The sequence below is a fragment of the Dendrobates tinctorius genome, unplaced genomic scaffold (assembly GCF_039654945.1).
Source record: "Dendrobates tinctorius isolate UK_male_01 unplaced genomic scaffold, ASM3965494v1 ptg000202l, whole genome shotgun sequence".
Classification (NCBI taxonomy): domain Eukaryota; kingdom Metazoa; phylum Chordata; class Amphibia; order Anura; family Dendrobatidae; genus Dendrobates; species Dendrobates tinctorius.
This window is the reverse complement of record NW_027361869.1, coordinates 2,453,622-2,478,582: the sequence shown is the minus strand read 5'-3', so window position 1 is coordinate 2,478,582 and position 24,961 is coordinate 2,453,622. Positions and strand designations below refer to the sequence as shown.

General features: G+C 44.7%; 1 protein-coding gene across 1 annotated transcript; it reads right to left on the bottom strand.

Moving 5' to 3' along the window:
• Window positions 1-39: 39 nt before the first annotated feature.
• Window positions 40-24,961, bottom strand: ATP6V0C (ATPase H+ transporting V0 subunit c). The gene is made up of 3 exons (XM_073553597.1): window positions 24,638-24,961; window positions 1,843-2,026; window positions 40-1,041 (listed from the first exon to the last, which is right to left on the bottom strand). The coding sequence occupies exons 1-3, from the start codon at window positions 24,720-24,722 to the stop codon at window positions 837-839; spliced, it is 474 nt and encodes a 157-aa protein (XP_073409698.1). The 5' UTR covers window positions 24,723-24,961; the 3' UTR covers window positions 40-836.

The following is a 24,961-nucleotide window of genomic DNA, read 5'->3' as shown; positions in this document are numbered from 1 at the left end:
ATTTAACCTCTATCTGGGAGCAGTGAATAAAATGACAGATTTTGTGTATCGAGATGTTTTATTTGGAAATGTGTCACTGATGCCCAGCAGCAGGTGCATCTGTACCATACGTCAAGGTTTTGCTTTAAAATATTATTCTGGTCACCAGTTAACACGGACGGGAATCATTTTTTCTTCTTGTATTAAAACAAAAAACTAGAACAAAATATATATATTAGACCTCACTCCAATGTCAGAACATTACAGCAATCTTGAACCAAGTTACATCCAGGGAATTCTCAGCACTTACAAGGAAACCCCAACACAGATATACAGCTAAAGATTAAATATATATGCAGCAAAGGGACAGGGGGTTGGGAAAAGTTACAAGAGGAAAGAAACAGCTGGCTCTCATCTTAAAGTATGAACAATGAAGATTCTTGTATTTATAAATAAAACATTGAGTGAAGTTGGGAAATTACAGTCTAGATCATTTATACATTATACTTCTGTAAGGAAACATCCAAAGTCAATATGGGAGGCAAGAAAAAACAAAAAAAAAAAACACTGCACGCAGAAGGGGCGGTTGTTGGGTGAGGATTGTGGAAGTGATGCCTGCTTCCTGCCCACAACACTGGCATCAGGACCCCATATTGCCCTGAAGTCCTCTTGATGAATATAGCTAGAAGGTTACACACAACAGTCACTAACTTACAATTGCGCAGTTACGGGGTAGAGAAGGGAGGAGAAACTACTGAATCAGGGGCAGGTGAAGGATGACTGTACACATGAGATAAAACCATTTGTAAGTGGCGATTTTCTGGAACATCAAGGAACAGGGGTGGAAAATAATTCTTTTATTTTGTGGACAGAATCAGGGCCACGATGAGACCGTACAGACCCAAGACTTCAGCAAAAATGAGGATCAGGATCATGCCTACAAATAGCCGAGGTTGTTGTGCTGTACCCCGCACGCCTGCATCTCCAACAATGCCAATAGCAAACCCAGCAGCAAGGCCACTCAGTCCTACACTCAAGCCAGCACCTAGTTGTAAGAAGCTCCTAAAAAAAAAAAAAAAAAAAAAGTTAGTGATTTTTAAATTTAATCAGCAAAACAAGTCAATTAAAGGGAATCACCTCATTTTTCCCCTATGAGATGCAGCCACCACCTTCAGGGGCTTATCTACAGCATTCTGTAACACTGTAGTTAAGCCCCCGATGTAACCTGAAAGAAAAGAAAGTGTTAGATTATACTCACCCAGGGATCCGGTCTGGTCCGATGGGTGTCATGGTCCGGCACCTCCGATCTTCTAGCAATGACATCCTCCTCCTTCCTTCTGCTGCAGCTCCTGTGCAGGCATACTTACTCTGCCCTGTTGGGGGCAGAGCAGAGTACTGCAGTGCGCAGGCACCAGGAAAGGTCAGAAGAGGTCTGGTGCCTGCACACTACAGCATTTTATCTGCCCTGTTGAGGGCAGAGTAAAGTATGCCTGTGCAGGAGCCATGGCAGAAGCAAGGAGGAGGAAGTCATCGCTAGGAGATGGGAGGCACTGAACCGGACCGTGACACCCACCGCACCACTGCCCCAAGTGAGTAATCTAACACGTTTTTCTTATCTTTCAGGTTACATTGGGGGCTTATCTACAGCATTACAGAATGCTGTAGATAAGCCCCTGATGGCAGTGGCTGCAGCTTATAGGCCAAAAATGAGGTGACAGATTCCCTTTAATGCAGAAATATAAGCAGGCATGACAGGTCATCACCACATCATGTCTTTCCATTTTATAAAGCTGTGGCATGCATCTAGGACACACCCATTACCTTATGATCAGAGCAGGGCTGACCTCAGGGCTCATAACTTACTTGTATAGCGTAATTGCTGATGTTAGAGAATTTGCAATAAGCACTGCAACTACCAGTCCGTAAATGGCAATGATACCCGCCATGACCACAGGAATGATTGATTTCATGATCAACTCAGGCCTCATGACAGACATTGCTGCAATCCCAGTGCCGCTCTTCGCTGTGCCATAGGCAGCTCCCAATGCTGTGAACAAAATAAAATAAATTAGAGAAAACACTAACATGCCAGGATAGCATTTATAGTTAGACAAAAAGCAAATAATTTATGGCAAGTCAGATTATCCAGTATCCCAAGTGGGCACCACTCATTGGTTGCAATAAGTGCTGGACCTGAAAGTTATAGTATAAATTCTCTGAACTGTACAGAGTGGTGATGCAAAAAAAAAAAAAAACCACACACTGAGCAGCCATCATCTCCAAGATAGATTGGCATTTAGTGGAGGACATCAATAACTTGTGTACCCATAACCCTGTCATTTCCCATCTAGACTGAAGCCAATGCAGCTACTTTACCACCTATTACTGGAAGCTCACATTTAGAAAATCTCCTGTACCCACTAATTATCGCAAGCTCCAAGTCAAATGCATGAATGTGTGCAGCGCCAATAACCTCAATGAAAACTTATCAATGACCTTAAACTGCAAGGCAGAAATAACGAGAGTAACTTGAAAGAATGATGCACATGACAGCAGTGTGGCCACAATTATGTCACATGACTGTACGGCAAGACCAAAATCTCCCCCTTCAGCATTGCACCAAATTTCTAAGATTTGGCCATAAGTGTATTGTACACAATATCACCACCAGCTAGTTAATGCAGTGCACAGAAAGACAACTTATGTAAATGCAACATTAAAAGATTTGTAAACAAGTTATCACCTATTCGTTTGCTAAGCAATAGCTTATTGATCGGTGGTGGGGTTCAGATTCTGGGACTTCCATTGATCACCAGAACAGGGAACTTGTATCCCTGTTGGAGTAGCAGTCAAGCATGTGCACTGCAGGTCCATTCTACTAGCAGCTTGCTATGGGGCTTTTGAGCACAGCTTTTGCTGGCAGCATTATAGAAAATAGAGCAGTGGTAGGTAATCCAACCTGCCTTTCTATTTTTGTAACTGGGATTAAACTGTCCCTCTGACAATTGGTGTGGGTCCCAGTGGCCAGACCCCACCACCAGCTATCAGGGGTAACTTGTTTTCACTGGGCAACCACCTTAACTATATTACATCAACAAAGATTCTAAAGTGTGCCATGAACCAGCTTTAATTTTGACCAATGGATACAGCCTATATCGTATCTGGAGGCCAGAAGGAGGAAGGTTCTAGTTATAAACCAGTAATGAAATCTATGTGTCATCATTACAAGAACTGTATGCTGCTATTTCAAAGAAACAGGAACTGCTCACATTTACATGATTTTGTGGTAAATCTGTAGCAGAGATGTGTGCAGGTCCTGTACAGAGCATTCCTATAGTACCCTCCTACAGCCATAGCCATCCACAAGCTGTCAAGTTTCCTCTAGAAGCAGACAATTTTTTTGTTTGATTCAAACAGAAAGCCTCTGTTCAGTCTGAAGACAGTGGTCCAGTAGGGCCATAGACTAAGTAACTGACATTGCCATATGAGCCCTTGTGTGGGTGGGATATCAAAACCATAGAATTTTCTCAGCGCCTTGTACAGGATGAGCTGCAATGAAGCATTTCCAAGTGGAAAGGTTTGCTTCACCTCTAAGCTTTCAATATTATAAAGTCCATAGTCTTAGCCAGCAGCTTTATAATATTTCATGGTAGCATAGAAACAAGCTGTGTCACTCCAAAACCAATGATAGATATAGACATGTGGATTTCAGCCAGTCTATGCTCTTTAGTGAGTGCCAGATAAGTCATGTGGCAGAAGTTGTTCAACTATTCTACGTCCATATGGTCCTATGTCTGCAGTACATGTCTGTACAGGACAATGTTGCTGCTATGATCAAACAATCCACCTGGAAGAACACAAATGCTCCATCCTTTCCTCACAACTTCATGGAGTCCAGAAGATCCCATGTCAACATAGTTTGGCAACAGACATTTCACGCACAAAATAAACAGCGTCACTGTATATATATATCTTAACTTTGGATTAGTGGGATTTTCTGATCTGAAAACATTTACCTTCAGCGAGGCCTTCACTATCAGATAGTGTCCCACTCATTGTAGCTGATCTGCAGGGCTGCCGAAAGCCATGCTGGGCATCAATTGTCCCACTTCGGCACAATTATAATTAACAGCAGTGAATCCCCATAGCATAGCTGCTACTAACCACACTGCACAGGTAGAAGGTGCAACATAAACATAGAAAAGGCAGCAGATTAGGGGGTATTGTGATTTGACCCCCCCCCCACTGAATATTGATAGACCACCATTACAACTCAAGAAAGCTTCTGGAAATAGATTAAAAACATGTACCTGCTAACAGTGAGCAACCTCCCCAATACCATAATTATAAAGAAGAACAAACAGGATGAGAATGGCTGAGGCAGAGCTTCTACAATGAAAGTCGTTCTAGTCCATCACACTCCAACAATTCAGGAGTCATGTGAAAACTGCAGATCTGCAGAATAGCATTTGATCTTTCAAGTACTGACCAGATCATGTGCCAGACAATCCATTTCATTGTACCAAGTAGAACATTAAACTTTAGCAACTCTATTGTATTACCAAGTGATGCAGTGCCCCATCTGCATGAGTGGCAACCAACATGCCCCACTGGCAGATATTCGGTTCATTTTAATTTGAAGTGTATGCAGAGCTATTCTTGCCATCAAAACCCACAAGGCAGAACAGTATCCTGCAAGTGCCAAGGGCATGCCAACACCAATGGAAAAGCACTGTAGCAACAATAAACTGCCCGACACCAGGCATCATCAATTCCATGCTAAAAGCAGAAACATTTTATTTTTGTACCAAAGTCAAACTTTCCATCAACATTTGAGGGATGATTTCTGTAAGGAACACGGGTACAGATATGGAGGCATAGCAAGTAGATGAAATTCTTCACCATAACCACATTCTTCTGTAATACAGCAAGAGTCAAGCCCCCAATGATTAGGCATTTATTCTGTAGTTTAAAAAAAGCCTGATCACATTATCATGACTTTTAGAATAAGGTGGCTAGCTCAAGGTACATTCAAGGTCATGGACTTCATTTTGATGCAGAAGAATACTAGAAGAAACCTGTTCAGCCCAAAACTTATTGACTAGCAGCAGAACCTGTTTTAAGTATCAACAAGTAGCTGTATCCTCTGCCCCCAACCTTGGGAAGGACTCAAAGCATGTTTATTTCGTTTTGTTCTATTTTATAAATCACAATTCAGAAATTAGGCCTGTCCTTGAAGTCTAGGGTGACTAAGTGGCTTTGCAGTGCTAGGGTCACTGGTTCAAATCCCACCAAGGTCAACATCTAAAAGGAGTTTGCATGTGCCCCCTGTATGTATGTGCATTCCCTCCAGGTTCTTTAGTTTTCCTCGCATATGCTAAAGACCTACTGAGAGGGAATTTAGATTAAAGGCCCTGTCACATTAAAGGTACTGTCACACTGAGCGATGTACCAGCGATCCCAACCAGCGATATGACGCAGTCAGGATCGCTGGTACATCGTGGTCGCTAGTGAGCTGCCACACAGGCAGATCTCACCAGCGACATCGCTGGGGACAGGGGTCGCTACTTACCTGTCACACTAGGCAATCCTGCGTACTCCCGCCCGGCTCCACGCTCGCTCGTCTCTCCACAGAAAGCTGACGAGAAACTGTCCTGAACGTTCTCACGTGATCAGTGATAACCAGCGGGGGAGTGGGTCGTAGGCAAGTATCAGACATAGCGATATCACTAGCAATATCGCTATAACGTCACAAGTTATAGCGATATTGCTAGCAATATCGCTTAGTGTGACTATCTTTAGGCTGGGCTCACACGTGGCGTTTTTACCATGCGATTTTGCCGCGAAATATAAGCATCCCATGCATTCCTATGGGATTCTGCAACGCTGTGCTAATGCTGCGGTTTTTACCGAGGCGGAATTGCTTCGCAGTAAAAAACGCAGCATGCTCATTAATTTCGTGGAATCGCGGCGATCCCGCACCCATAGGAATGCATTGTTCTGCTTACTTTCCACATGTGGCTGTGCACACCATGCGAAAAGTAAGCAGAACATTTGCGGATGGTATCCACTGTCCGGAGGAGAGGAGACTGTCCTCCAGGCTTTGGGTACCATATCCCTATAAAAAAATAGAATTTAAAATAAAAAAATATTGCTATTCTCACCTTCCGACGTCCTGCACAGCCTTCCCACCTCTCTCCATGCTCCTGGTCCCAGTAAGCCTTTGCGAGCGATGATGTCAGTTCTCGCAGGATCGCGAAGTCTCGCAGTCATTCGCGCGACGTCATCACGAAAGACCACGAGATGTCGCGATCCCGCGAGAACAGAAGTCATCGCGGTAATTGTCGCAAAGGATTACTGGGACCGTGGAGAGAGGCGGGAAGGCTGCACGGGACGTCGGAAGGTGAGAATAACATTTTTTATTTTATTATTAACATTCTATCTTTTACTATTGATGCCGCATAGGCAGCCTCAATAGTAAAAAGTTGGTCGCACTAGTCAAACACTGACGAGTGTGACCAACCTGTCAGTTCTCCAAGCGATGCTACAGATCGCTTGGAAAACGCTAGCAATTCTGTAAGCTAATTATGCTTGCAAAATGCTAGTTTTTCTGCAGGAATTTAAAATGCGATTTTCCCGCGGAATGGAATTCCAGAACTCACGGTAATTTCCGAGAGAGTTCTGCTACGTGTGAACCCAGCCTAAACGATGTCCCAGCAATCCCACCAACGATCAAACATGATGGGATCGCTGGGACATAGTTAGCTAACCAGCGATCAGCCCAACGATGTCCCAGTGATCCCACCAAGGATCTGACATGATGGGATTGCTGGGACATTGTTAGCTCACCAGCGATCAGCCTAACAATGTCCCAGCGATCCCATCATGTCAGATTGTTGGTGGGATCGCTGGGACATCGCTGGGGCTGTCTATGTGACAGCTCACCAGCGATCAGCCCAACGATCAGGACCAGCGACGCTGGTTTCTAATGTAAACGTCAGGTATCCAGGAGCCGCGCGACTCCTGGATACCCGCTGTTTGGAAACCAGCGTCGCTGATTGCTTGTCTTGCTGCCACACGCAGCGATGCGCGCTGGGCAGCGGGAGACCAGCGATCGAAAAACAGCCCAGGCCGCTTGAGCATGATCAGCGATAACCGGCAGGGGGGCCGGTCACCGATTCCTGTCACAGGGATCTTGCTGATGTGTCACAAAATCAGCGATCTCACTAGCGAGATCGCTTAGTGTGCCCCACTGGTGACTGTCAGTAAAGAGCTGCAGAATATCATTGTGCAATATACAGAAAGCATAATATGGACTAACTAAAGTCCTGGGTGCATTTGGCTGCACAATTGTAGCAGCTAATTTTTACTCTGAAGTGATATGGGGTTTCATCTGCTGCTCCCCTCTCCAGTTGACAGCTCATCCATGTGGTCATAGGGAGAAACCCACCAACTGTATTGGCCTAGTCAGGTCTCCCCCTGTAGTCCATGGCTGGCTTTTCAAAGTACCTTTACTCCGAAATGCTGCAGGATTTTAAAGTGCTGCAGGATTTTAAAGTAAAGTCAACTTGGCTGCAATCAATTTAATGACTGGTTCCCCTTAATCCTCTGAAAGTGTTATTTTAACTAAAGACCCTGTCACACAGCGAGATTGCTGATTTTGTGATGTCACAGCGATCTCAGAGACATCATAGAATCATAGAATTGTAGAGTTGGAAGGGACCTCCTGGGCCATCTGGTCCAACCCCCTGCTCAAAGCAGGATTCCCTAAATCATCCCAGTCAGATGTCTGTCCAGCCTCTGTTTGAAGACTCCCAGTGACCGCCACCCCCCCCCCCAAGGCCATTTTTTGATCATTGGTCTCCCGCTGGCCAGCACACATCGCTGCGTGTGGCAGTTGGAGACCAATGATCAGTGACGCTGCACGCTGGTATCCAAGGTAAACAGCAGGTTTCTAAGAGCCGTGCAGCTCTTGGATACCCACTGTTTACCCTGGAAACCAGCGTGCACACTGGTTTCCAGGGTATCGCTGGGACATCTTATGTGTAAGGCCTCTTTCACACATCAGGTTTTCGCCGTCAGGCGCGATCCGGCGCTTTTGACAGAAACCGGATCCGGCGAAATGCAATGCCGGATCCGGTTTCAGCCCCATTGACTTGCATTTGCACCGGATGGCCATGCGTTTCATCCGGTTTTCGCCGGATCCGGCAATGTGTCGCGATCCGGCGTCTGGAAAAACGTCTACTGTAACGTTTTTTGTCTCCGGCGAAAAAGCCGGACACGCCGGATCCGGCGCGTCCGGCTTTTTCACACAATGAAAGCCTATGAGCGCCGCAATGCGCCGGATCCGGCGGCAGGATCCGGTTTTTTGGTCTGAGCATGCTCAGTAGCTCTGCCCACAAGACATATATAAAAGCAAGACAGTGGGACCCACAGCCACACCCAAAATGCCACCCAAGAAAGCAACCAAGCGAAGCAGGAGAAGGCAGGAGACCACTGCAGCACCATCAGCACCACCACCACCCCAAATGGAGCAGCAAATAGAACATGCTGAGGAGGGGAGGCCAGCAGCAGATGAGACGGTAATTATCAAATCCCCCATTCCTCCAAACTAGGGCCATGGAATATCAAGATATTCATTGGCCCTTTGTTTCTCTTTATTCAACAGCCGCCAAAGAGATGCAGCAGCAGCACCATCAGCACCACCCCAAATGGAGCAGCATGCTGAACGGGAGGGGAGTCCAGAAGCAGATGAGAGACGGTAATTATCAAATCCCCCATTCCTCCAAACTAGGGCCATGGAATATCAAGATATTCATTGGCCCTTTGTTTCTCTTTATTCAACAGCCGCCAAAGAGATGCAGCAGCAGCAGCAGAAATGGCATCACTGGCAGCAGCAATACCCACAGCCATGGAGTCTGGCCATCAACAGGACAGCACATCTTCTTCTGGGAGCCCTCCCTCGCATCGTCAGCGTTTGACGGTAAGTTTTTATTTCCAAAATCCATCATCTCTGTAATATATGTCTATTCATTGCCTTTTATTTCAAAACAGGAATCACAAGATGAAGAGGAGCTCCCAGAAGAAGAAGGAAGGGGTGGACAGACGCTTGGAGTGGGCTCACAATTCGTAAGTTTTTTGCATCAAACGCAGAAACACAACATCACACTACACACAACACAGAAAACAATGTTCTGCAGACCACACACAGCAAACAAATGCCTACATCCAAACTCATAACATTTTTTGTTTTCTTCTCTAGTCTTCCCAATCTGGTGCTCGGCCAAGAGGTCCTCGCAGTGCCTCCCAGGGTCGTCGGCGACAGCAACGCGGCGGTCACCAGCGTGTAAGTATAAATATTTTTGCTTTGTTTTTTTGCACTTTTTATTTCATTTCTTTTGTGGAGGCTAATTATGTTATTTTTGTCTTTTTCTTTAACAGCCTTCACAGCGTGCTCCCGACTCTGACGGTGAGGATGGAGGGATTGATGTGGACCACCTCATCGATCTCGTCAGAGAAAGGGAGCCGCTCTGGAATATGGCTGACCGCCGCCACGCTGACCTGATCATTACCCGACGACTCTGGGAGGAAATCTGTTCTCTCCTTGTGGGCCGCTGGGAGGACCTCGAAGCTCGGGACCAGATTAAAGAGCGTAAGTATATACAGTAACGGTTGCTTGATGTAAACCAGTGTTTCCCGAACTCCAGTCCTCGTGGTCCCCACGGATCATGTGTTCAGGATTTCTATTTACTATTGAAATCCTGAAAACATGACCCCTGGGGACCATGAGGACTGGAGTTTGTGAAACACTGATGTTGTATACTAACCACTCCTTTCTCGTTTCAGGGAACAGAATTGTGAATCGGTGGCGGTCTGTGAGGGATAGTTTCAAGAAGGAGTTCAATAAAGAGATGCGGGCCCCGAGTGGATCTGGAGGACGCAGGAGCAAGTACAAGTACGCAGAAGCCCTGTCGTTCCTCCGGGAAACAATGCTCACCAGAAGGTAAATATTACACACCACATGTGAAAAAAATGTTAGATGTAACTTTTTTTTTTTCAGCCAGGGCCATACCATGTCAGTATTTTAATTGTTTTTTTTTCTCTTTATTCCACAGCACGGTGAGCAGCACTCGGGAGCCTGCACGATTGGACCCTTCTGAGGCGATCCCTGAGGAGACCGGCACCGAGGGACACTTCGACCGCCCCGGTACATCTGCACCTTCCCTGCCTTCCCACACATTCGACCCATCTGTCCCATCCACCAGCACAGGAGCATCGTGGCCGCCTACATTACATGAAGCTGCTGGTGAGGAGATCGCTTTCCCTTTACCCCACCCTTCTGCCCCTGCCGCCTCTAGTACACCTGCGGGTACTGGGCGACAGCGGCAGAGGGGTCAGGAAAAGAGTTATGCGCAAGAGTTATTGCATCTGAATGCATCTTTCCAGAACTGTCTCAGTCTTGTCAGAGCAAATCTCCGCAGGCTTTCAGCAGATCAACTCCAGCATTCTGGAGGTGAAGACACTTCTGCAAACCATGCATTCAGAAGCAAGATCTTCGCCAAACCACACCTTTTTCAGGTCTGTTGTGGAGCGCATGGAAACGCTCTCTCCTGCCCAGCAGATGCATGTAATGCATTCGTGCCACGGTGCTCTACAGCAGGTTACCTCCCAACCTCCACCTCCCACCACTGCACCCCCTCCCGCCACTTTCCATCCTCCCTCCCCCTCCTATTACATCTGCACCCCCTCCCGCCACTTTCCATCCTCCCTCCCCCTCCTATTACATCTGCACCCCCTCCCGCCACTTTCCATCCTCCCTCCCCCTCCTATTACATCTGCACCCCCTCCCGCCACTTTCCATCCTCCCTCCCCCTCCTATTACATCTGCACTCCTTCCCCCGTACCAAACTCCTTCCCCCGTACCAAACTCCTTCCCCCGTACCACTTTCCATCAACATCATCTGCTCCTACAATCCCTGCCCAACCCTCCACTCCACTCCACCACCCACCACCTCTTCTGCTTCCCACATGTCCACCCATTCTGTAGTTTTTTTCCACACCTTCACCTCTAACTGTTCCTTCCCCACCAAGATCCCAGTCCTCTCTCCACACACCCAGTGTCGAAGTGTCCCACAGCCCCTCCAGAAGTATTTCCACCCCACAGTACACAGAATTGTAATGTGTGTTTTTTGTAATAAAGATGCCCATTGGGTTTAAAACCTTTCTAAAAAAGTTTTTTTGCACTTTAAAAACATTCTACAAAAAAAAAAAAATTTAAATAAAAGTTAAATTATCGTTTCACAATGGTTGTCTGTCATTTCTTTCTGCGGCGAACTATGTTTTAAAAAAAGGTTAAATACAGGGTATTTCAAAGGTAAAAAGGTATTCAAAACCAGGTATAACTGTGGGTAAATTTTAGCTTTTTGCCACAGTTGTGTTCCTGGTTGTGTTTGAAGCAAAGTATTTCACTTAAAAAGTTGTGTTTATTGTTGGTGATTTCCTACCAATGTACACAACTTTTGTTAAAAGGTGAAATACTTTGCATAAAACACAACCAGGTACACACCTGTGGCCTAAAGGTAAAAATAGTAAGACCATGACAAGATAGCCAACTTTGGTTGGCAAAGGTATATACTGTTGGTCCAGAAGGTACACAAGTTTAGGGCAAAAATCTCTCACACTCTGTCATCCCAGTGTACTCTGCCTTGAGGTGACAAAGTATAGTGGAAAATTGTCCCTGAAACCGTCACAGAACTTCTAGTGGTAATATTTCCAATGACAACATCCATCTTTGCCAGTAACTTGCTCTTCTCTCCAACCTGCACTTTCTTCTCTACAACCTGTCAAAGAAGGGCTGTAGGAACATGCTATATCTAGTTTTCCAGTAGCCAATCCTGTTCGGAAGGCCACAAGGGTCAATTTTAAAAACCGGATCCGGCGTAATCCGTCGAAAAACGGATAGAAAAACGGATGAACCGGATGAGACGGATCCGGTTTTGTCTGTCAAGAAAAGGACGGATCCGGCAGAAAACAGGATCCGTCACATCCGGTTTTACTAAACATTTGCCGGATCGCGCCTGACGCCGAAAACCTGATGTGTGAAAGTAGCCTAACAGGGCCTTATCACTGGCAGGATAGCAACAGTACATGCTGCCTCACTGACTCAGCAAAAAAAAACACCCTGTACATTAGATATAATATAAAGTTGGGTTAGACATTGAAACAGGAGAGAAGATCACTGCAGCTTTATTAAATTTACAACACTGAGCAACTCTCCCAAAAAGGTAAAAAATATAAGTTAAAAACCCCACTTTACCCTTACTTAGGTCCACCACCAAGCTTCCTTTGGAGCAAGTTCATATTGGCTGCAGCACCCTCAACATGATGTCAGTACTGCTGACACTTACAGACCAGGGGCTGCAACAGAAACTCACTGGACCGGTGGAAGGTGCATAAATTCAAGTTTTTTGTTTTAGAAAAACTACCTGTTTAGGTTTATCAAAACAATAAAACTCCTTTAAACACCCAGATATACCAGAGCACATTAAATCTACTGAAAAGGAAAACTTAAATCTGTTATGAGGTCACATCAGAAGTTTGGTCAAAGGTCAAACTCCAAGGCAGAGTTCCTGTTTGCAGCAAGATCCATATTTTGTATATTCATCAGTCAATGTTTCAGCAGTTTCAGGGAAAAAAAAAATGTCAGCTTTTGCAGGAAGCTCCAGTTTTCACTGCTGTGTGTATGACTGCAAGGTTATAGTACAATTTACAGACCATCTTTGCAAATACTGAGAGATAGTCATCAAGATAAACAGCTACAAAACCTAAACAGAATTAAAGGGGGTTTTACACATAGCGATATCGCTAACAATATCACTAAAGCATCACAGATTTGGTGACGCAGCAGCGATATCGCTATGTGTGATACTTACCTCTGACCAGCTCCCCCACTGTCCATCGCTGATCGCCACGTCTGAAAGGTAAGTATCGTCTGCTGTATTGCTGCTGCATTGCTGTGAGATCTTCCTGTGTGGAAGCTCACTAGCGATCATTTAGCAATGCACCAGCGATCATGACCGGGTCATATCGCTGGTGCATCGCTAAACATAAAGGGGCCTTTAGCCTGAACTGCTGCTACTCAAACACCTCAAGTGTTATTTTATCAAACATTATCTACCTCTCACAATAGGACAACACTAATTAGCAACACAGACTAGAAATCAGGGTTGTGGAGTCAGAATCGTGGAGTCAGAGTCGGTATAAAATGGACTGACTCCTAAAATATATACTGTAATAAATTGGGTACAGTAGTTCAATGCAGAATGTGCTGAATATTTTTTCATAGGAATGTGGGAAAGTTATGAAATGTCCTATAAATGACTGTTCTATTCCTGATCTAAGGATACATTCACACAGCGGTTTTCCTGCGTTTTTTGAGTATACGTTTCAGTTGCAAAAGCAGATCAGCTTTTTAAAAAAACGGCATCACCTGAAAGGTTTTTGAGCTCATAGCTAATGTTTTCAATAGCAAAAGCAGATTAGAAATCTGCTCTCTCTATCCATTTATCCATATCTGTCTATCCAAATCATATCTGTACCAAAAAGAATGAAAGTCGGAGAGCACACAGACTAACTTTTTTTTTAGCACCAGTCAGGTACACCTCATAGCTGCCCAAAAGGACATTCATGACAGGCATTGCTCGTCTTCAGTAACATGAACATCAATTGATAGTTGGAATAAATAGACTGCATTCACCACCACATCTTCTTAAGGTGCAGGCTTTATTTTCAAGTGTAAGGGTGTGCAGTATGAGGTTCTGCAGCAGCCAAGGTGTGAAGTATGAAATTCTGCACAACAGTGAGGTTCTGCTCCCCCCCCCCCAGGTTTGATCCTGGCTACGCCCATAGTGTTAATGTAGCCTGAGGATATACATACACAGTACAGACCAAAAGTTTGGACACACCTTCTCAAAGCGTTTCCTTTACTTTCACGACTATGAAAATAGTAGATTTACTCTGAAGGCATCAAAATTATGAATTAACACATGTGGAATTATATAATTAACAAAAAAGTGTGAAACTGAAAATACTGCATGTCTTATATTCTAGGTTCTTCAAAGTAGCCACCTTTTGCTTTGATTTCTGCTTTGCACACTCTTTGCATTCTCTTGAAGAGCTTCAAGAGGTAGTCACCGGAAATGTTTTTCACTTCACAGGTGTGCCCTGTCAGGTTTAATAAATGGGATTTCTTGCCTTAAATGAGGTTGGGTCCATCAGTTGTGTTGTGCAGAAGTCTGGTGGATACACATGTGATAGTCCTAGAGTCACCTCTGCTGCGGAGGATAAGTTCATCCGAGTCACCAGCCTCAGAAATCGCAGGTTAACAGCAGCTCAGATTAGAGACCAGGTCAATGCCACACAGAAATCTAGCAGCAGACACATCTCTACAACAACTGTTAAGAGGAGACTTTGTGCAGCAGGCCTTCATGGTAAAATAGCTGCTAGGAAACCACTGCTAAGGACAGGCAACAAGCAGAAGAGACTTCCACTGGTCTAAGGCTGTGTGCACACGCTGCGGATTTTGCTGCGGTTCTGCAGCGGTTTTGGCCGCTGCGGACCCGCAGCAGTTTCTGCTGCGGTGTACAGTACCATGATTCCCTATGGGAATCAAAAACCGCAGTGCAGACGGTGCGGAATTTTCCACGCGGATTATCTGCGGTTTTCAATCCGCAGAAAGAATTGACATGTCAATTCTTTCTGCGGATTCTCCTGCGGTTTGCCATCTCCTCCATTGCGGAGATGAAAAACCGCAGGGCAAAACCGCAGAGCAATCCGCAGGTGAAACCGCAGGTATTTTGACCTGCGGTTTCACCTGCGGATTTTACAAAATCCGTGCGGATGAATCCGCACCTTTTCCGCAGCGTGTGCACACAGCCTAATGTCCATTCCTTGTGTTCTTTAGCCCAAACAAATCTGCTTTGGTCTGAGGAGTCCAAATTTGAGATCTTTGGTTCCAACCACGTCTTTGTGCAACGCAGACAAGGTGAACGGATGGACTCTACATGCCTGGTTCCCACCGTGAAGCATGGAGGAGGTGAGATGGTGTGGGGGTGCTTTGCTGGTGACTGTTGGGGATTTATTCAAAATTGAAGGCATACTGAACCAGCATGGCTACCACAGCATCTTGCAGCGGCATGCTATTCCATCCGGTTTGTGTTTAGTTGGACCATCATTTATTTTTCAACAGGACAATAACCTCAAACACCTTCAGGCTGTGTAAGGGCTATTTGACCAAGAAGGAGAGTGATTGGGTGCTACGCCACATTATCTGGCCTCCACAGACACGACCTGAACCCAATCGAGACGGTTTGGGGGTGAGCTGGACCGCAGAGTGAAGGCAAAAGGGCCAACAAGTGCTAAGCATCTCTGGGAACTCCTTCAAGACTGTTGGAAGACCATTTCCAGTGACTACCTCTTGAAGCTCATCAAGAGAATGCCAAGAGTGTGCAAAGCAGTAATCAAAGCAAAAGAGGTGGCTACTTTGAAGAACCTAGAATATAAGACATTTTCAGTTGTTTCACGCTTTTTTGTTAATTATATAATTCCAAGTGTTAATTCATCATTTTGATGCCTTCAGAGTGAATCTACAACTTTCATAGTCATGAAAATAAAGAAAACTCTTTGAATGAGAAGGAGTGTCCAAACTTTGGTCTGTACCGTATGTATGTAATCATTATACAGTGTATTACATATTTACAATTTATTACAGTTTGTGTTCTAAAGTTGTATTCCAATAAATAGATATTATGTTCTAAATATCTTGATTATTGGATCATAGAAATTATTAAATGTCTGATGTTCACATTGTACTACAATAAATTTTTCACTTAAATATAATATATGTGGGAGTCGGTGTAAGAGAAATTGAGGAGTCGGAGTCGCAGGTTTGGCTTACCGACTCCACAGCCCTGCTAGAAATAGTGGATTTTCCCTTCAAGTTTCTCCCTAAAGATGGCATATGACAACACATCATTTAGGCTAAAGTCCCCCATACACATTAGACTAGTGTCACACAAACCCCATATAGTGAGTGACATTGGAGCAGTCAAACTGACTGTCAGGGGAGTATATCAATTCAACATGGCTGATAACTGCCACGTTCTCCAGGAAATAGACAGTCACATTTGTCAATGAGGGTTTTCTCATGAAAAGCACAGCAATGCCAGGCCAAGGGCTACTGCATATGGGAGAGATGGCCGACAGCTGCATGCCAAAGCGTTGTTTGTCCAAATGCTATCTAATATGCTTGTCCTGCTTAAATTCCCACTATAGGGGCTCCCACACAGACATCCAAATCAGTAGATGTTGGTGGGTTCAGCTAACATTTGGTGTTGTAGATTTTCTCTAGTATTTTGCATCATTTATCCAAATTAAATGCAATGAAAAAGCACAAATAACTTAAGTACATTTACATGTGTTTTGGCATGTCAGGTTTCAAATAAAACAGCTTTGTCTTGGAAGCTTCCCATTTGCCGGGAGGAAATGCAGAGTGATAATGTAAACTCCCCATTAAGTATTACCTGCCTAACCCAGGAAGTGCAGAACCGCCTTAGTAAGATTAAAATTGACAAATCACCAGGCCCTGATGGCATTCACCCTCGGGTATTAAGGGAGTTAAGTAATGTGATAGACAGGCCTCTATTCCTTATATATAAAGACTATAGAAACGGTCTGTTACTTTTGATTGGCGGCAAGCAAATGTGGTACCAATATTCAAAAAGGGGTGTAAAAGGGAACCTGGAAACTATAGGCCGGTAAGCTTAACATCTGTTGTGGGTAAAATTTTTGAAGGGTTTCTAAGGGATACCATTATGGAATATCTCAATGTTAATGTTTAACTCCATATCCACATGGATTTATGAAGGATTGCTCCTGTCAGACTAACCTGATCAGCTTCTATGAGGATGTAAGCTCTCAAATGGACCAAGGAGAATCATTGGATGTCACTTATCTCGACTTCTCTAAAGCATTTGACACTGTCCCACATAAAAAGATTGGTGAGTAAGATGAGAAAGCTTGTGCTAGGGGAAAATGTGTGTAGATGGGTAGGTAGCTGGCTTAGTAATAGAAAACAAAGAGTGGTTATTAATGGGGCATACTCAGATTGGGCCAGGGTTACTAGTGGGGTACCACAGGGTTCTGTATTGGGCCCCCTACTATTTAATATATTTATTAATGATCTAGTGGATGGCTTACACAGTAAAATATCAGTATTTGCAGATGATACAAAACAATGTAAGGTAGTTAACACAAAGGAGGACAGTTTGCAACTACAGACAGATTTGAGTAAATTGGAGAATTGGGCTGAAAAATGGCAAATGAGGTTTAACACAGATAAGTGTAAGGTTATGCACATGGGAAGGAGAAACAGATGCTACAATTACTTTCTAAATGGGAAACTGCTGGGAAAATCAGACATGGAAAAAGACAGGCATCTTAGTCAATAAGAAGCTAAATTGGAGTGCCCAGTGTCAGGCAGCTGCCACCAAAGCAAATAGGGTCATGGGATGCATTAGAAGAGGTCTGGGGACACGAGATGAAAACATAATTCTCCCTCTGTACAAATCACTCGTCAGACCACACTTGGAGTATTGTATGCAATTTTGGACGCCGGTGCTCAAGACAGACATTACTGAACTTGAAAGGGTTCAAAGGCGGGCTACTAAAATGATAAATGGAGTTGGTTCACTACAATACCCAGAAAGGTTATCAAAATTAGGTCTATTTACTCTATAAAAGAGAAGACTTAGGGGAGACCTAATATATATGTACAAGTATATCAGAGGTCAATACAAATCTCTCCAATGAACTGTTTGTACCAAGGACTGTGACAAGAACAAGGGGGCCATTCTCTTCGTTTGGAGGAAAGAATTTCTGCACCAGCATAGAAGAGGGTTCTTCACGGTAAGAGCAGTGAGGCTCTGGAATTCTCTTCCTGAGGATGTGGTGATGGCCAACTCACTGAATGAACTTAAGGAATGGATGCTTTTCTTGTGAGTAACAGTATAGAAGGTTACAAATAACAGATTATAGGTAGATGGTTGACCCAGCTTAGGGGAAGGAATTTTTTCCCTATGGAGAAAATTGTCTTCTACTCTGGGTTTTTTTGCCTTCCCCAGGATCAACAATGCAGAACAGCTGCACTAAAAATAGGCTGAACTGGATGGACATAAGGTCTTCCTTCAGCCTTCAAAACTATGTTACTTGGCCTTATCAAACTGCAGTTTACCATACACAAGTCTAATTTCTGCAGCAGAGATGTGTTTTTTTTAAAATCCACAAATAAAACATTTACAGCAAGAAAAAAAAATGACATTTCAGATTTCAAAATTCACACCACAGGCCAGGTTCTGCAGCATAAGAAGCACAGTGGGTACAAGATTTATATAAATCACATCCACTTTGCAGCATCTGTAAATCACTGCTTTTTGCACACCAATGCACAATGGGAAAAAAATAATTGTGGGAACATCACTGAATTGGTTTCTCCTTTAAGATGATCTTGGTCCCCAAGCAGTTTAAGGCCGAGTTCACACGTGGCGTTTTTTTTGCGTTTCCGCGGCGGTTTTAAGAGCGCGATTTTGCCGCGAAAAATAAGCATCCCATGCATTCCTATGGGATTCTGAAATGCTGTGCTAATGCTGCGGTTTTTACCGCGGCGGAATCGCTTCTCGGTAAAAACCGCAGCATGCTCATTAATTTGCAGAATCGCGGCGATCCCGCACCCATAGGAATGCATTGTTCCGCTTATTTCCCGCATGTGGCTGTGCACACCATGCGGAAAGTAAGCAGAACAATTGCGGATGGTACCCATGGTCCGGAGGAGAGGAGACTGTCCTCCAGGCTTTGGGTACCATATCCCTGTAAAAAATAGAATTTAAAAATAAAAAATATTGTTATTCTCACCCTCCGGCGTCCTGCGCAGCATTCCCTCCTCTCTCCACGCTCTTGTTCCCAGTAGTCCTTTGCGAAAATGCTCGCGATGACGTCCCTTCTCGCGGGATCGCGAAGTCTCGCGGTCATTCGCGCGACGTCACCGCGAGACATGACGTCATCGCGGGCATTTTCGCAAAGGATTACTGGGAACGGATGCGCAGGACTTCGAAAGGTAAGAACACTATTTTTTAATTTATTTATTACACTATTACTACTGATGCTGCATAGGCGGCCTCAGTAGTAAAAAGTTGGTCACACTCGTCAAACACTATGTTTGACGAGTGTGACCAACCTGTCAGTTTTCCAAGCGATGCTCCAGATCGCTTGCAAAACGCTAAAATACGCTTGCAAAATGCTAGTTTTTCCGCGGGAAAATTGTGGGAATTTAAAATGCGATTTTCCCACGGACTGGAATTCCGGAATTCTCGCGGTAATTTCCGCGAGAGTTCCGGTACGTGTGCACTTAGCCTAAAACCATTATTTCTCACCATTCCCAAGTCCAGCACCAAGTCTCAACTGCTGCCCCCTGTGTCCACTATTGGCATTACATCAGAGCAGTGAAAGTGGCATCTTTGAGCAAGGTGTTCCATCTACATTGGAAAAGACATTGAGCTCAGTTATAATCAGCAGTGCTCTGCAGCCAATAGAAGAAACCAGAAGCTGCAGTAGAGACTTGGCAGCGGACCTGGGGAGGGCAAGTAAAGAGTTTTGGTTTATTTGCTTTTTTTTTTTTTTTTTTTTTAAACAAGCCACACATGAAAAGGGGACAGTCCCTTTAGCACATGCAGCAGTTTTCAGATTACCTTGCCATCTTGGTCTATAGAACGGGAAAGGTTGTGTTAATCATTTCCCCAGCAACTTTTTTCCCACCCAAATTGAAGAAATCTCAGTTTACACTTAGACCAGACATCTCTATTACCATTGGGTTTTCCATTGTTGGTATACTGGAACAATTGAACAAGTTTTAACACCTTTACATTAAGGCCTGTGAGAGTCTATTAAAGGGAATCTGTCACCCTTTTTTGAGATATCATATAATGATATCATTCAATTGTGTGTCACATAAGGGTTCTCTTAGTACTTTTGCTTCCCCCTGACCCCACACCTTTCCTGCATAAATACCTTGTTTATATCGGTTCAGATGTATGTAAACTGCTGCTGTACGATCAGATGGGCGGGGCTTAATCACCTGTTCCCCCTCCCTGTCTTCCTCTATGCATTTCTTCTTGTGTAGAGCAAGACAGGGGGGGGGGGGGGAGCAGTTGAATAAGCCCCGCCCATCAGACAGACCGTGGCAGTTTACATAAATCTGAACTGATATAAAAACGGTATTTATGCAGGAAAGGTGCAGGGTCAGGGGGAAGCAAAAGTACTAAGAGAATCCTTATGTGACAATTGAATGATATTATATGATCTCAAAAAAGGGTGACAGATTCCCTTTAAATGGGTATGACACAAATAAAAATAAAATTTACTGGTCACCAAAAAGGCCATGTTCAAATAAACTGTCAGGTATGGTTTGCAAAAAAAAACAAAAAAACAAAAGAACACAATCATTGGCATTCAGGCCACAACCACTAAATTCTACAAGACATGCTCTCAAGCCTTTTTGCAAAACTACTGTACATTAAAAACCCTAATAAAAAACCTAAAATACAGAACAAGTGTTCTTAACCAAGCCCTGTTCAACATGTTGCCTGAAATAAGTACAGATCGATGACATGTCAAAGGGCCCTTTCCTCTCCCCTCAGCAGAGGCCATGCTGTTTTACACTGGAAAAGCCACAATTTGATTGGTTGTCGGGCAGTTTTTCCATCAATGACCTGATATCTGGGCCAGTAAACCCTGTGTACCGAGAAGCAAAGGCACATCAGGTGCCATCTGACAGCACTGCATGGAGGATGGCCTCTGTATAGCACAAGATCTCTAGGGGCAACCATGAATAAAGAGATAAAAAGCAGCTTGTATGAACAAACATTACTCTTTCAGACAGGATGCCCCTTCTCACTTCTGTTTGGGGCAAACATGCATTACCAGCACCCTGCTTACCCTAAAGGAGCCCACTTATTAGAATGCATACAAGATCTGCAGCTCGATGGTATTTAGTAGGAATCTACCTTGCAACTACACATCATTCTGCCCTTATGTTGCACTGACATCAGACACTTGTCATTTATGCAGTGCCATACTAAATCCCACAGAGTAGCTTACACAGGTTTCATTTCCCATTTTAGCCAACAAAAGTACATAGTTGCATCAAATGTGTTGAAATTCAGTGTCTACAGATTGGTTAAGAAACGCTCAGGTGATGGATGTTGCAGGCACATGCTTTGTGAGGAACCTCATCATCCACATCAATTTGCAAAGTGTTAATGTGAGCAGTATCCGGGGGAAGAAGGGATGTGATCACACCATCTGTCAGCACGGAGAACCTAGGTTTTCATACCTTCCCGATAACTAGCAGCAGCAGATTCTACGGCAGATTATAAGGCACAGCAAGGACCAGGCCAGAAATGGATAGACAATCTTCCACAAAAACAGGAGGAAGAACCTGAGAAGACACTGCTGATAATGCAACAACCCTCATGAAGGTCACATGCTGATACAGCCGCAGGAATGTACACAAGGGCCAACATCCCACATGCTTTTAGGTCTAAAGGAAGAGTCACCATTTTACATTTGAGAGGACCAGTAAACAAGATGAAACCCTTGCCCTTGATGTGCCAGTAACAGCTATATGACAGTGCAAAGGTCAGCAGTTCTAGGAACAGCACAGATCCTCATACATACCTTGGTGATAACATGTCACACCAGGCCTCACAATACATCAGCAGCTCAGGTCATGGTGACCACAGCCCAGCCCTTTTCTCCACATCAGCAGCCATAGAAACATTGCACCACCCAGGCAGCAAGAGTCATTCTGCTACTATAGCCTTATGTATATCAATACAAGTCAAACATGACCACCAGAAAACACTGGACCTTCAGTCGCCCTTTCCTGTCATTCATCAAATACATCTGAGAACGCTAGACTTCATCCAAGATGGCCACTACAGCAGCTCCCATAGGTATATTCGCGCCCTCAACATGTAAATAGATATGCATCAAAGCATGACTCCTGACAGTCTGGGAAAGCTGGGTTAGAAGTCATGTGACACCTTTTGTCGCGTAGTTTGCCCAAAAACTTTTACTAGAAACGGCAACTCATGTAGTTAAGGGATAAGTCCCTTTACGTATGCAGAGCATGCAGATTAGCTGCTCTCCAGGAGGATACACATGAAAAAGCTTTTGAACAAAAATTGTTTTTACCCCCTTCATTGGTACAGAGTAGGGTACTGTTAACAGCCAAGATGTCCAAGAGACGTAGAACCCCCAAGACTGCTACCTTCAGATGGGTCGTTGGTTTGGTTTATATGCACTCTTCTGAAAATACTGCTTTGTGATAGAGCTCAGTACAGGTTGTTAACAAGGGAAAATTACCATGCAAAAGAGCTCTCCAGTTAACAAGCCAAACATTTTAGGCTGTGTGCACACGCTGCGGATTTTGCTGCGGTTCCGCAGCGGTTTTGGCCGCTGCGGACCCGCAGCAGTTTTTGCTCCGGTGTACAGTACCATGATTCCCTATGGGAATCAAAAACCGCAGTGCAGACGGTGCGGAATTTTCCGCGCGGATTATCTGCGGTTTTCAATCTGCAGAAAGAATTGACATGTCAATTCTTTCTGCGGATTCTCCTGCGGTTTGCCATCTCCTTCATTGAGATGAAAAACCGCAGGGCAAAACCGCAGAGCAATCCGCAGGTAAAACCGCAGGTCTTTTGACCTGCGGTTTCACCTGCGGATTTTACAAAATCCGCGCGGATGAATCCGCACATAATCCGCAGCGTGTGCACACAGCCTTAGAGACTTTGACCCTCAAAAATCAGAGAGGGCCCAGGTCTATATAAAGGGCAAAATAATCCCCAAGAATGAAGTCTAGAGATTGGCATCTGCCTAAGGCCGGTTACATCTCTGAAGCACAGATGCGGCTTCAATCAGAAAGCCCATATGTGGCAACAGAGTCTCCCAGCCACCGTTTGTTGCCTTATATTTGCCTATGAGACCGTTTGTTCAGGACAGGAGTCACATCAGTCAGGCCAGGTATTCTAATCCGCGCTTCACAGAAGTGTAACCAAAATGCAGAGCAGGGTACCGATAGGCAGTATGGAAATATAGCTCCTCTCCAAATGGAACACCAACTATCCAAAACAGTCAGCAGTCTGGTTGGTCATTATGAAGGTCTCACCCAGCGATACTATACTGTATCACTGAAGTGCAAGAAGCCCAAGACAGCATCTACAGATGGGTATGTGTTTGGCTAATGAGAACCTGCCTTCTGGAGGAGATCCGGGCTGCATACTTTTCTCCACAAAACCTCTCACTCAGGCCGAGGTCAGTCTTCCTTCCTGAAAAGTTGAACATTCTCATCTGTTCCTACAACAGTTTTGAAATCAAATAGCCAAATACAGTTTGTTATTAACTGCAGAGCCATAATAAGTAAATATTTTGTGAAGACCATTAAGTTTAGCAGGAGTCTAATCTGAAAACCATCAGGTGTTTTTTACATGTGGGCCACTGGTTTGTGTAAACTCATTCGGCCTGCACTGGTCCATGGGCCGTACAATCTGCAAACACCAAACACTAATCTAGGCAAAACTTAAAGCGCTCATCTGTGGGGACTATGTCTCACTAAAATATAAATAAGGCTAAAAACATTAGCACTGACAGGCTTTTGTGTCTCAGCCTATTAGACTTTGATGTGGTCAAATCAGCTCAGGAAGACAAAAAAGGGCCACAATAATAAAATAAAAGCTCACTTCACTACCAGAATCAGTTAACCCATTCTGCAGCTGAGCAGCCCAAAGGCTACAGAAGGTGAACCGTGCAACATTTGTAACAAAACCCAATAAGGGTGATTTTTAGCCCCAAAGTTACATTGAAGAATATACTCATCAAGTCTCCATATTCCATCTGGCTTTTTTTTTTTAGCGAGACCCAGCTGCAATAGGTGTATTATACATAGCTATACATAGGGAAGCAGCCATATTCTTGCCCAGGAGTCAATCTGACCAGTAAATAGACACCTTGTATCCCCAGACAGGAGGCAGACCTCTGCATAATTAATTAGTATATTCGCATTATTGCCCTATGAAGAGGACATCAGAAAAAAATACATATTTAAGATTTGCTTAAGGAAGAAAACCGAATCCATTGCGATCTCCCCCAGTTCTGGTGACCAGCATTGACCGACCCCTCCCCATCCAGCCATTCTTCCCTCTGCAGTCATGTGACCTCAGCAGCTGCTGGAATCACCCGAGTGACGTCACTGCCACCCCTCACCCCCTCCCCAATACTAGAGATCAATGATCGCCCCCTAAATCCGATCAGATGAATGAGAAAGAGGTGGGGGGATGCGACCCACCCGAGTCGGTTCAGCTGAAAGGCCGGAAATAACCGAAGTGTGACCGAGGAAGGAGGATGGAAAAGATGGCAGGATGGAGCCGGTCACATGATAGTGGGATAAGGAGCGAACCCCCCGGTAATACAGCGTTATAGCGGGGGATCCGGCCCAACCGTCCCAGAGTAGCCGGCCGCCATTACTGACAACGTTACACAAACATCTCACCGCTGAACACCATGGCAGACGAGGCGCCCATCACCGCGAAGAAGGCGGAGTATTCAGGAGCTGAGCCGGAGTCGCTTGAAGACATGGCTGCGGCGGGCACGAGACGTCTCCTCAGACCGTGACAAGCCAAAAACAAAGGGGAGAAAACAGAGAAAACGAGGGGGGAAAAGGGACGTGCTGGAGACACGGAAGCTACGGGAGGAAGGAAGGAGGGGAGCGGGGCTGTCACCACAGACGCTGCGGCTCTCACACTGGAAGAGCTAAAGCGCCGCTCACTGCTCTAAATACCTCACCGCAGCACAAAATGGCGGCCGGCTGCGCGTC